General features: G+C 30.5%; 2 protein-coding genes across 3 annotated transcripts in view; both read left to right on the top strand.

Moving 5' to 3' along the window:
* The first annotated feature begins 5360 nt into the window (after nt 1-5360).
* Nucleotides 5361-8511, top strand: LOC146913194 (GDSL esterase/lipase At5g33370-like). Its single transcript, XM_085716434.1, has 5 exons — nt 5361-5655; nt 6269-6396; nt 6708-6950; nt 7549-7801; nt 8101-8511. Exons 1-5 carry the CDS (start codon nt 5412-5414, stop codon nt 8331-8333), a joined length of 1101 nt encoding a protein of 366 aa, XP_085572560.1. The 5' UTR covers nt 5361-5411; the 3' UTR covers nt 8334-8511.
* Nucleotides 8512-12005: 3494 nt separating this feature from the next.
* Nucleotides 12006-13979, top strand: part of LOC146913189 (uncharacterized) — a 37882-nt gene continuing 35908 nt past the window's right edge. For both annotated transcript variants that reach the window (XM_085716424.1, XM_085716423.1), the window contains exon 1: nt 12006-12364. In XM_085716424.1, coding sequence (XP_085572550.1) covers nt 12032-12364 — 333 coding nt within the window. In that variant the 5' untranslated portion in view covers nt 12006-12031. The remainder of the gene's footprint in view (nt 12365-13979) is intronic.

Raw genomic sequence — 13979 nt, 5'->3', positions numbered from 1 at the left:
AGATTAAATTTTATTTTTATTAAAAATAATTATCCGATACTTTTCCGATACGTCCCGGATACGCGAAGGATACATCTGTGTGGTCCGATACGCACATATACGTGTTTTTTTTTTATATTATTTTGATTTATAGAATGTGGGACATTAGTGGAGAATTGAGTTAATTAATGGTTATAATTAACTCAATTAACAGAGTTAGCAGAGTTGGCATGAACCACTTGATGGTGTTAGAATTGAGTTAGCAGAGTTGTCTTTGGATGAACTGAATTTGGAAGTTGATTTGTATCTTGATGATGAGAATGGAGGAGAGGAGATTGAGACAATTAATGGTTATAATTATATTGTACATTTAATTATATAATTTTTTTTATTAACGCATCCCAGCCGTATCGTATCTTGATTTTTGAAATTTTTCCGTATCGACGTATCAGTGTAGTATCATATCTCGTATCCGGACTTCACAAGTTGGGAGATACTTTATTATTGGTGTGCCTCTAATGTCTTGAAAATGCTCTCTTGTTTAGGTTAAGACCAAGAGTATGATAAGTAAACTTTTAGGGCAGGTAAGATTTGGTACAATTGAAAGTGTACTTCTACGAAAAAGGTCTCTAAAATGGACAATCTAAGGTGGCAAAAAGGTCTATAATTAATCGCTGCACCGCAGTCACAGCTCCAAAATTAAATTTATCGACAGTACTATGTTATCAACTACAAAAGTTGCTACTAATTAAAGTATGAGAAATAATTCACGGGTAGCTACATTGTCATGTCCATTGGTTGCAAAAAATAATTAAGATATAAGTGTACTTCCACAGCCAAAAGTGAATATAGAGATCAGAGATTCCATCTCTTCAAAATGAGAGTACATTTTTATATTATTTGGTATGATAGAAATAAACATTTAAAAGAAAGAGAAGCCTCATCTCTAAAAATTAGATTTTTTTTTTAAGTAGTTCGCGGTCCATATGAGAGATAAATAAGTAAAGTTTTATTAATAATTGTTTTAACCAAATACTATCAAATTTAATTCGATGATCAACTTGATGTTAACTGAAACTAACTAGTTTTTTTGCTTGTTTGATTGAATGGAAATTAATTTAAAAAAAAATTGTATTTTATGATTGTGACATTTGTTCTGATTAGTATAAGCTTTTTCTGTTTAAAAATATAAAACAAATAAAGTAAACTCATAAAGAAAATTCATAAAAAAAACATTTTGAAATTCCAGTTCCACCAATGAAAATTCATAACATTTTGAAATTCCACCAATAGATGGCTACATATGACAATTTTTTTACTAGTTGTGACTATTTTGACAAACATGGGGCTACAAACTTGATCGAGACATAACAAAACATTAGTCCCACTTCCTTCAAAAAAAAAAAACATTAGTCCCACACTTTATAAATAAAATTATAGGCATAGGCTAATCAAAGAGTTCCTATCTCAAAAGTATATACCCATATTTTATTCTTGGCTAAATTACCTTTTTGGTCCTCTAACTATTTAAGTGGTATCGGATTGGTCCTCTAACTAAAAATTGATTTATTTTGGTCCCTTAACTTTCTCTCCTGTTACTACTTTTAGTCCTTTCCGTTAGTTTTATTAAAAAAACGTTAGGGTGTGGTACACGTGTTGTTTTAGCATTGGCTCTAGAATTTTTAGTGTCTTTTTTCTCATCTTCTTCATCACCTTGATAAACATTCATCATCTTCTTCAAATAAACCCAGAAAAATTCATCATCTAACTTCATCAACTTCAATAATCCATCTTCTACAATCGAATTTTCTCCACCAAAACTCAAATCTAGAATTTATTAGTGCAAAGAGGCATTAAACAAACTCTTAATTCAAAAAACAATAAAAAAAACACCAGAACAGTGAAAGGTGAAAAGAGGAAGAATGAGTTTGAAGAAGAATGGTTCACGCCTCCAAGAACACTTTCCTCCTACTGCAACACAAATAACCATGATCTAATTCACCGTAAACAAATATCCATATTTATATTCAAATCCTTAACAATTCCTCCGTCGCGAATTCTTCGACTGCCGGTGGTTCCGCTTCTGCTCCCGCGGCGGAGCAGCTTGAGGGGAACGAGAGTGAGTGGGAGAATATGAAAGCTGAGATTGAAGCGGAATTCAAAGCTAGTAGATCTGGTGATGCTAAATCTCATGGTGTTCCTATTCATTGTTGTTAGGATCTGATCTTGCTATCTCAGAACCCTAATTTGTTTGCGTTTTGATTTTTGTTGCTTTGAATGAATAGTTTATGTGATTGTTGTTAGCTCTATTGAGAATAAACTTTTGAGTGCAAAAAAATTGTTCACTGCAAGTTTCAGAAAGCTAAAGAAGAATTCTTTACACAAATGTGAAGTGTGTGACAAATCATCTTGCAATCTCAGAAACTCACGGAGAGAATAAACATTTTGAGTGCAAAAAACATGTTAGAGTGCAAATCAGCCCTGGTACGTTTATTCGAATAAAACTAACAGAAAGGACTAAATGTAGTAACGGTGAGAAACTTAAGGGACATAAATAAATCAATTTTTAGTTAGAGGACCAATCTGATATCAATTAAATAGTTAGAGGACCAAAAAGGTAATGTAGCCTTTATTCTTCTTTTAAAAAATCTTAATAATTGTTTCGGATTAGAAAAGGTGCAAAAACCACCATAGTGATGAGAGCTCCATGGAGAGCCTCACATATCAACGATAATAACTTAGATTTGCACTAAACTAGATGAAAGATTTGCACCAAATGATTCAACAATGATCAAAAGACAATAAAAACATCTAACTAGAACATATAACCTCTAAAACATCTAACTAGAACAGATAACCTCTAGGGCTAGATCCCACGAACACCACACCACAGAGTGCCTTGGAATCATTGGAGTTCGTCATTACGACAATAAACCAAATCCTATTCCTTCCTTTCATTTCGGAAACACATGCCTAGCTATGGACGAGACAATGCTTACTCTATCACTAGTGATAAATTAGTGTCTCACTAACCAAAAAAATCATATTCTCCGGCAATTCATGATAGCTTGACCCATTAAACTTGAATACCCATTTTAGGATCCCAGAAAGTCATAGACTATTTTCACTACTAAACAATTGGCGTTTCGAATTGAAATTTTGGACAAAATCGATTTCGTCTCAAATGTTACTTAAATTCAGGACAAAATTTATACCGATTTATTTTTTAAGAGATTTTGTCCTAATAAATCATTCAAGTTCCTAGAAGAAAACCAGCAGACGTGACTTTACTCAGGTGTTATTGCTCACTCTGGTCACTATTATAATAAAAAATTATTATTAGATTCATTGAATAACTAATGTATCTGATCTATAATATAGACCATATACATAAGTTATTCAATGAATATATATCAATACATCAGTTATTCAATGAACCTAAAAAATGATTTTTTTTGTTTATAATAATGATCAGAAAGAGTATATTTTTGTATCTACATGTTATAAAAATCGTTATTTAATGTCCTTGTGTTTTAAGCTAGAAGTAATAGTTAATCTTATTCCATGGTTCCAATCATTTGTCGGTCTGCATAGAGAATGGATTCCCACCATGAAAATTCTCTCTATTTTCTCAATTGTTATATATCAACCATTAAATATGAGATAGGGAGAAAAAAGAGGTCATGAATAAAGGGAAATGAGTTAGAGGTCCAGGGTTTTCAACTAGAACGAAAGAATAATTTTTAATCTAACAAACTAACAATTAACATATGCCTTTTTAAAAAAAGAGGTAAAATCATGCAAAAAAAAAAAAAAGGAAATCGAGATTTATGGTTAAGATGTAACAATTAAAAAAAACGAAGAGTCTCAATAAACTTACTAGAATGAGAGCATATTTCATGACATTCTATCATACTTCTTAAAAAAAAATGACATTCTAACATATATACTTGCAAAAAGAATGACATTCTAACATATATACATATAAAAAAAAATGACATTCTAACATATATTTTAAAGTTAACTTAATTTTAGTTTTGTGTTTAATTTAATGATTCAGAATTTTTTTTAATTAAAATAATGAATAAGCCACATGTTAGGTGAATGGATAAATAAAAAATAAAAAAAAATAATGAAGTTACACAGTTAGCGTGCCACATGTGTAGATTCTGCTGACATGTTTAAACGAGGGACCAAAAGTGGAAGAATCTAAAATGACAGGGATAGAATCTAAACTTTTTTTTTTACAGGGACTAAAATCAAAATTCGCTCATATTACAGGGACTAAAAGAGGTATTAACCCATAAAAAAATAATGTCATTATATAGAGTAAAATTATTTATTTTAAGAATTTAATTTTAAAGCAATTTTTGTGTAAAGATATTTTACACATGCATTGAATGATGTATTGACACATCATGAAATGTGTTTGAAAACACATAATTGTCATATTCGCTAATTAGATAAGTGTGTAAAATAACTTTAAACTGACGACAATGTATATAAATTAAATTCTTATTTTAAATTGTACTACTAATATCTTTGTTGTTTATATAATTTGAGAAGGAAAATGACACATAGGACCAATGTTGAGGTCCCATTAGTGTGTAATCGATTACATTCATATATATAACCATAGCATGCTAATCAATCATAACATGAAGTTTGAACATGTAGTGCAAAAATGGAATATTAGAAATTAAAAAAGAGGTGCTTTTGCATGCCTATCGTTTTCTTCTCGACCCGTGAACAAGTGTAATACAACCATATATTGAAATGACAAAGTTTTTGTGTCTTCCTCGTTGTCTCACCAAATTCATACTAATTTTCACAAACATTTATACCTAAGATGAAGGGAGTATAATTTTGTGTAGCCATGCTTATGAAATTTCGCTACTTTTTCCAGCTTGTTAAAATGGTTTGTATAACCATTCATTACTTAATTTGTTTTCTAAAAAAAAAATTATCATGCTAATTTCAATAATGATAATTTGCTTCATATATGCTAGGTCTACAACTGCTTAACTGTACCTACTACATATTATTTTTTCTAAGGTAAATTAATTCAATTAAGCAAAATTAAATGACATAAAAATTTGTTAGTAGAACATACTTTAAGCACCGTGGAAAACATAATGATCTACCATTGTAGTTGAATCTTATTTATTTTTTTTGGGAAATAGTTGAATAATTATTTAATGAATCCAACCAATCACATTTAATCTTTTCTAACAATGCCACCATTTACAGAAACATACATAAAAATCTTACAATTATTAAAGAGCACCTAAAAGCAGCCTCCTATGTTAGTAGAATCACAATAAAACTATGAAATAAATAATTCTCCATTATATAAAGACTTGAATCATGAACAATTTTCCACATCCACACATTTCTAAAAACAATAGTCAATTTTCAAAGCCTCATTTTCAATGGCATCTTTGTCAAGTTTTTTTGCTTTGTTCATTTTAGTTGTTGGAGGAATATTTTTTCATGGGATTGAAGCTACTCCAAGAACATTCTTAGTGTTTGGAGATTCACTTGTTGATAATGGAAATAACAATTACTTGGCTACCACTGCACGTGCTGATGCACCCCCTTATGGTATTGATTATCAACCATCTCATAGACCAACTGGTAGATTCTCCAATGGCTACAATATTCCTGATTTTATCAGTTAAGTTTAATTTCATTTCATATCTTTTGATATATATATTGCAATATTTTGAGTTACCCTTTTGTTTCAACATTCATTTATTTGAAGGTTTAACCAGTTATAAGATGCATTTTTATTGTTTTTACTTTATAGTTTTAGCAATGTTTTAAAAACCGGAATGAAAATAGAGTTGGTGATATTTTAGGGAAATGATGCAATTGGTTCAATCAGTTCAATCACAGTTAAATCGGATGATAAAAAAAATATTAAGTAAAAATTAAAACCGGTTGAAGAAACTTGTTCAACTGGTTCAATGAGAACATAAGGATCAAACCAATCGGAAAATTTGCCGATTTATGGTTCAATAGGTTAAACCGACCTGTTTTTGGTTCAATTGATTGAATCTGGTTCGGTCAGATTTTTAAAATATTGAATTCAAATTTTCATATCTATACATATTGAATGAGCCTTCTTGTTACAACATCCATTTCTTTTTGCCTAAAAAAAGCATTCATTTCTTTTATAACCTTCAAATTTCATTCACATTTGATTTGAACCCTTTTTGTATAATCAAATGAACATTGACACATGGAGTTTATATGCATTTATATCTAACTAATTGAATTTTTTCAGGTCAGAAACTTGGTGCTGAGCCAACATTGCCATACTTAAGCCCTGAATTAAGAGGAGAAAAGCTTCTAGTTGGAGCCAATTTTGCTTCAGCTGGAATTGGAATACTCAATGACACTGGGATTCAATTTGTAAATTGATTCTTTTTCTAATTTCATTATCCAATTTTATATACTCTAATCATTCACGTCAATAATGCATGCTCAAAAGTCAAAACCTTAAACACCAATACATAATTAAAATAAATAAAAAATGGTTTAAATATATTTTAGGTCCCTACAAATATACCACTTTTCGCTTTAGTACCTATAAATTTTCTCGTTTTTCAGGTGCTAAAAATATATTTAAACCTAAAAAAAAAAAAAAATTCACTGCAAAATTTTAAAGTTGAGGACTTATATTATGCACATGGAAATGACTAATATAGATGCAAATTTTGCAGATAAATATCATAAGAATGTATAGACAATATGAGTATTTTCAAGAGTACCAAAGTAGGTTAAGTGCTCTTATTGGTGCATCACAAGCAAAGACTCGTGTGAATCAAGCACTTGTTCTCATAACCGTTGGTGGCAATGATTTTGTGAATAACTACTACTTGGTGCCTTATTCTGCAAGGTCTCGTCAATATCAATTACCTGAATATGTCAAGTATCTTATCTCTGAGTACCAAAAACTTTTGCAGGTAATACTCCCTTTAATGATAATTCTTTGATTAATATACATCTTTTAGGTACAACTAATCAAAAGCTTAGGTTAACATCATAACAACCTTAGCAAGAATTTTAAGAAATAATTTGATGTGCTTTTTTATAAAAGACAAATCATTTAGTAAAATATTTTTGAATTTTTTTTAAAACATATATTATTTGTTTGGATTTTTTAGGTTTTAAAATAAAGAATTTATTAAATGAAGTTAATACAACAACTTCTTTATTTTTAAAATTTTAATAAACTAAAATAGTTTTAAATAATATAAAAAAAATGAATGTCTTTATCAATGACAAATTTTCTTGTACCAAAAAAAAAAAATCATTGACTTTTCAAAAAGAGCTTTTAAAAGTAGGAACTCAAGGAGTAATTTATTCTCCTTCTGTTTTTAAAATTTTAAAATGAAAATAGATAATACTTATTTCAAAAAATAGTTTCTTTTTGACAAAAAAATTTGAACTATTTTATAAAACAAAATTTCAAAAACTTAAAAAATAAAAACACAATCAAACAAGTCAAGTCTTTTGGATAATATGCCTATGTTACTTCTCATAGTTATATATATGTTACAGAAACTATATGATTTGGGAGCTAGAAGAGTTCTTGTGACAGGAACAGGACCTATGGGTTGTGTTCCTTCAGAAATTGCTCAACGTGGTAGAAATGGACAATGTTCAACTGAACTACAAAGAGCTGCATCATTGTTTAACCCTCAACTTGAAAACATGCTTCTAGGACTTAACAGGAAACTTGGCAGGGATGTTTTCATTGCTGCAAACACTGGGAAAACACATCTTAACTTTATTAATAATCCCGGTCAATACGGTAATCACGCTAATCTTATATTCAAAGTTTTAAATTGCAGTTGCCGTCGAAATTATCATGACAAAAGATATGTTTTAGGGTTTCATCTGCGACCGAAATTATAGCTACGTTGTCATGTATCTTATGCAGTGTTTTAAAACTCGGACCAGTGATCGATCCGGTTAAGGCCTAGGTCACTGGGTCATTGGTCAGACCAGTGGGTCAATGGTCGGACCGCAAGACTGTTAACCCGGTCTATATATAAAAAATTTAAAATATAAACTAATGATATTTATTATTTATGTTGTTGCTTTAATCAGGTTTCAAAACATCTAAAATAGCTTGTTGTGGACAAGGACCTAACAATGGTATTGGATTATGCACACAACTTTCCAACTTGTGCTCAAATAGAGACGTCTATGCATTTTGGGATGCATTCCATCCATCTGAAAAGGCAAACAAGCTTATTGTGAATGATATTATGTCTGGCTCTAAGGCTTACATGAATCCAATGAATCTTAGCACTATCTTAGCATTGGATGCTACCACATGAATTCGAAGATAGAGTATAACCTAATTAATAAAACCAAGCACAAGTGTTTGCATTGGATGCTATATTTAGTTCATGATGACATCTCTAGCTCATTGTTTTTTCAATATTGTAACTTTGATTTATTGTGTGCTCTTTATGATTGTGAAACATGATCACTAATAGAGAGAAGCTTTCTTTATGTAGTACTCCCCATAATGTTGTTACATTGTACTTTTTCTTCTTCTTGTTGATGCATCCTTTGTGTGGAAGCTATATCAAAAGTACTAATTTTATGTACCTTGCGTTGAAATAATTAAAAAGGTTTGTTTTTCTTCTTCCTTTATGTAGTACTAATTTCATGTACCTTGCGTTGAAATAATCAAAAAGCTATTGCAAAAGTTATTAGAAAGAACTGGTCGAAGAGTTCAAGTGATAGGAACAAAACCTAAAGGTTGCGTTCTTTTAGAAATTGCTCAACGTGGAAGAAATTGACTGTGTTCTAGTGATCAAGTACAAAGAGTTGTATCATTGTTTAACCCTCAACTTGTTACTAGTGTTAGTAATCATGGAATTCGAGGGATAAAAGTCATAGTGATCAGCAAAAAAGAGAGCATAAGAGTATTCATGTGAGCGATACCCATAGATGGTAGAAATGAATTAGATTGGTAAAAGATGATTCAGAGAGAATTATTTATAGGGATGAGTTGGTTTTATTCATTATACTCTAATAACTAGCATTCAAAGGGAAAATTGGCAGAGATGTTTTCCTTGCAAAAAACACAGCGAAAACACATCTTAATTTTGTTAATAGCCATGATTAATATGCTAATTCCTCTGCTCTTTTACTCAAAGTTTTAAATTGTAGTCTCTGTTGAAACTGTCGCGACAAAAAATGTTTAGATTTTGGACTATGAATTAAATTATGGAAGGTCAAGTTTTTTTTTTTTTTGTATGCTTATGCAATTTTGTTTCAATTGCAATTTTGGCCACATTAGACGAATTTTCACAATATTTCGTAACACCACATGACTTGACTAGGACGGTGATTTAAAAGCTACCCTCTCACAAACAAGATGTTATTCTTGTGAATCCAATTACCTAACCGTTTCTTGTTTGGCCCTGCTTCGTTAAAACATAAAATTTTATTTAAAAATTTAATAACTAAAAAATCAAATATTAATTTCAACTAGAGTGCAAACTTTACAAGGAATAGATAAGCAAAACAACCATATGATTTTATTGTGGTCAATTTTCCGTTTGTTTTAACTAATACACTTTTATAATCTAAACTTCACGTCACAGTGTTTGTGTTGTTTAAAATTAAATACATAATAAACAAAAGCTTATTATATCATTTACTGTGTTTCTTGGGCCGATTTATTTGACTGTCGGTTTAATAATTGCGTTTCTTGGAGCGTCAATATATATGGTGACAAATTTTGACCAGCTTGTGATGAAGTTTCGAGGATCTCAGATGACGGGATTATTATGGTTTTTAAGATCACAGATGATGGAGTTTTGGTTTTGAATATCTCCGGTGATAGTGTACTTATCAAGGAATTACAATTTAATTTTTTTTGACCTCTATACAATATGATACAGGTTAAAAAAAACACAATGATTTTGGTCTCAAATGTGATCGCCCAGAGTCCCGTAATTTTTGTACTTACATATACATATTAAGTGAGAGGATTGACAGAGCTAAATGGGGTCCGCAAATGAACTGTGGGATTGGACCTTCAGATTAGTCGGCTCTTGAGTTAGATACCGAGTTAAAAAAAAGTGAGAGGATTAAATTAAAATCTAGAATTGATTTTTTCCTATTATCTCGCTTGCTTGACTTCAAGCCACAACAATCTCACCGTATTCCTAAATTGTTTCATTTACAAACATATTCCATTTCAAAAAATAAAACAAACTGTGTGTCATGTAATTTTAGTTTGAGAAGTTTTTAATGAAGCGATTAGAGAGAGAAAAATAAAATTTGTGATTTCATTTTAGTTCAAACATATATATGATAGAACTTAGCATAAAAAATAGCTTAACATAAATTACGAAGATAAAATCAAACCAAGTTTTCAGAATCTATAAACTCGTTGTTACAATTTGTTGTAAATAATTGCTAATAAACTTTTTTAATATTCACTTTATTATTTGGTGAAATAAACGTAGACTCCACCTGTTTATGTAAGATCCATTTTCAAAGAGTAGGATCCCTATTGATTTTATTTAATGAGAGAATAAGTATTAAGAGAAGATTAAAAAGGGGTGTTGCTAGCACTCCTCTTTGCTTTACTAATTTCCACTTCGTTTTCTTTCTTAAGATGTTTGTCTATTTTATAATTAAGTTACAACGGTTTATTTAATCTAACGAATATTAATTACTTATTTAATCTCTTTCTCATTCTAACATACTAGTTAGAGGGCTAGTATGTATACATATTTTTATATATAAATATTTAACGAGGAACTAAATTTTGTACAATAGTAGTAACAATTGATACACGTGAGTTGGTCAAAGCGTATTTTTTTTAGGATGTATAAATATCATCTCTCATTCTAACATACTAGTTAGAGGGGTATTTTGATCATATATCATTTCTTTAGGGGATTTATAAATATTTAATGAGGAACTACATTTTGTACGATAGTAGTAACAACTGATACTCGTGAGTTGGTCAAAGCGTATTTTATTTTACACATTCATTAAAAAAGAAGAAAAAAAGAAGAAAATACAAAATAATAGATGAAAGATCAAATGAGTAATTAACATTGTTGATATTGCTCATCTAATTTCAACGTAATAAATGATATAATTTATAATTTTTTTCATAAATAATAAATGCTAGAAAATTTAATGCGGTTATTTATAAAAGATTATTCATAAAAGAAATATATGATATTTGATAGATAATAGATAATAGATGCAATCACTTTGCATCCTAAACATATATAATATTTATTTACACATGACATACATGCCTCAAAAGTCATATCTAATATGTGAAGAATGAGAGTGAGATATACATTCTTTGCAATATACACGGGTGATTCGCGCATGTAGTTGGTATTGTTGTTTGCCATTGAAATCAATGACTTCTAGAGTCATATTTAATCCATGAGGATGAGAGAAAAAAAAACCAATTGTGTGTGATTTATCTTTTTTTTTTTGTCAAGTTGTTTGGTGGCTAGAGCTCACACAATTAAATATGGAGAAGTGGGGTGTCCGGGGTTCGAACTCCGGCCCCTGCATCAACAAAGAGGAAGATCAAATAAAAAATTATAACCAATGAAATGATTAAAATTGAGAAAACCATCTTGCTTGGGGCCGACGGTAACACTCCGCCTTTCATCTGAAAACCAAATGACATTAAAATCACCACAGACTAGGGCTAACAATGAACCGAATCAACTCGAAAATAATTCGAAACTAGATTCAGTAATTAGTTCGTTGAACTTGGTTCATGAACCAAGTGAGCCGATCCTAAGTTGAAAATTAAGTTCTTTAAACTACATATAAAATTTTTTTTTTGGTATAAACTACGTATAATTTAATTCGTTTGGTTTATGATTCAGCTCGATATATCGTTTCTTACAAAAATATGGACCCTCAAAAGAATTACCTGAATATGGTCGTAAAATGTAAATTAACGGTCCATATATGTATTGAGCTCTAATTTTTTCCAACGAACCAAACACGACCTTGAAATCTTTTCTCCATGATTCCACTGAAAACTTATCAACACCATTCTCCCTTCATCTTCTCCTCCATTTCCAAACCAAACCCACTTCCCACTTTCTCTCTCCACTCTTACTTTCTCTCTCTTCCACCATCTCAACCATTGAAACTCCCTCTCAAACTCAAACCACGTTCATTCTCTCTTCAAAGGGTTTCAAACATTGAAGTTGCAATTTTCAACAATGATGAAGAAGTTAAGGATTTGTCACCAGAAGGGGAGGTGTATCAGAAGACACTTCAGTTGGTTGAATGTTCCATGTTTGCTGCTCTTACTGGGTTGGTCTACTTCTTGAGTAATGCTCTTGCTATTGAGGTTTGTTTTTGTGAATTCAAATTTTGGTTTTTGGTTTTTTTATAGGTTTGTTTGGTTAAGGAAGTAGAATACAATAATGGGTTTGTGTTCTTTTTGGTTGAAAATTGATAAGCTGTGGGAAAAATTGGATTTTTATTTGTGTGGTTTGAGTTTACTTTCTGTGCAATTCTCTTGCTATTGAGGTTTGTTATTGTTAATCAAAATTTGGGTCTTGTTTGGTTAAGGAAATGGAATAATGGGTTTGTATTGTTTCTGGTGATAATTGATTGACTATAGGAAAAATTGGATTTTTATTTGTGTGGTTTGGTTTACTTTTTGTGCAATTCTCTTGCTATTGAGGTTTGTTACTGTTAATCAAAATTTAGGTCTTGTTTAGATAAGGAAGTAGAATAATGGGTTTGTAATAATTTGGTTGAAAATTCGTTCACAGACACGAAAATGACACTGACACTAACTTGTTGATATTGGTGATAACTTGAGAAAATAGATGCAATCGAATGTAATCACATATATCAATGTCGCATCTTCAATCAAAAATATTGGTGCAATTCACTTGCCATTGAGGTTTTTAATTGTGAATTAAAATTTGGGTCTTGTTTGGTTAAGGAAATATAATAATGGGCTTGTATTGTTTTTGGTTGGAAATTGGTTGGCTTTTGGAAAAATTGCATTTTTGTTTGTGTGGTTTGGTTTACTTCATTGAGGTTTGTCATTGTGAGCCAATATTTGGATGTTCGGTTTTTATGTAGGTTTGTTTGGTTTAGGAATTAGAATGATGGGTTTGTGTTATTTTTGATTGAAAATTGATTAGCTCCAAGAAAAATTGCATCTTTGTTTGTGTGGTTTGGTCTACTTCATTGAGGTTTGTTATGGTGTTTGGTTTTTATGTAGGTTTGTTTGGTTAAGGAATTAGAATAATGGGTTTGTGTTATTTTTGGTTTAAAATTGGTTTGCTCTAAGAAAAGTTGCATCTTGGTTTGTGTGGTTTGGTCTACTTCATTGAGGTTTGTTATTGTGAATCACAATTTGGGTGTTTGTTTTCATATTGGTTTGTTTGGTCATGGAACTGAAATAGAATAATGGTTTTGTGTTCTTTTTGGTTGAAAATTGGTTAGTTATAACAAAAATTGTATGTTTGTTATTGAGAATCAAAATTTTGGTCGTCTGTTTTATTAGGTTTGTTTGGTTAAGGAATTAGAATAATGGGTTTGCATTGTTTTTTGTGAAAATTGGTTAGCTCTAACAAAAATTGGATTTTTTGTGCGTGGTTTGGTCTACTTTTTGAGCAATTCTTTTACTATTGAGGTTTGTTATTGTTAATCAAAATTTGGGTCATGTTTGGTTAAGGAATTAGAATAATGAATTTGTATTATCTTTGGTTGGAAATTGATTAACTTTATGAAACATTGGATCTATGTTTGTGTGTTTAAATTTGTTCTATTTCTTGAGCATTGCTCTTGCTATTGAGGTTTGTTGTATTGAATCAAAATTTGAGTGTATTGTTTTTTATATAGGTTTGTTTGGTTTAGGAATCAGAATAATGGGTTTGTACTCGTTTTGATTGAACATTGGTTAGCTCTAATATATGAAGCACCGACACATTCACGAACACAAC

This window comes from Medicago sativa, chromosome 6 (assembly GCF_051527215.1).
Source record: "Medicago sativa cultivar Bolivia chromosome 6, Bolivia_mono, whole genome shotgun sequence".
Classification (NCBI taxonomy): domain Eukaryota; kingdom Viridiplantae; phylum Streptophyta; class Magnoliopsida; order Fabales; family Fabaceae; genus Medicago; species Medicago sativa.
Note: the sequence above shows the minus strand (reverse complement) of the source record. Positions and strands in the feature narration are given on the sequence as shown.

Bases quoted from the DNA above. Each gene is read 5' to 3' on its own strand.
- LOC146913194 (XM_085716434.1), top strand. From the start codon at position 5,412: ATGGCATCTTTGTCAAGTTTTTTTGCTTTGTTCATTTTAGTTGTTGGA. The intron at 5,656-6,268 runs GTTAAGTTTAAT...GAATTTTTTCAG, and splicing joins CAATATTCCTGATTTTATCA to GTCAGAAACTTGGTGCTGAG. The intron at 6,397-6,707 runs GTAAATTGATTC...CAAATTTTGCAG, and splicing joins ATGACACTGGGATTCAATTT to ATAAATATCATAAGAATGTA.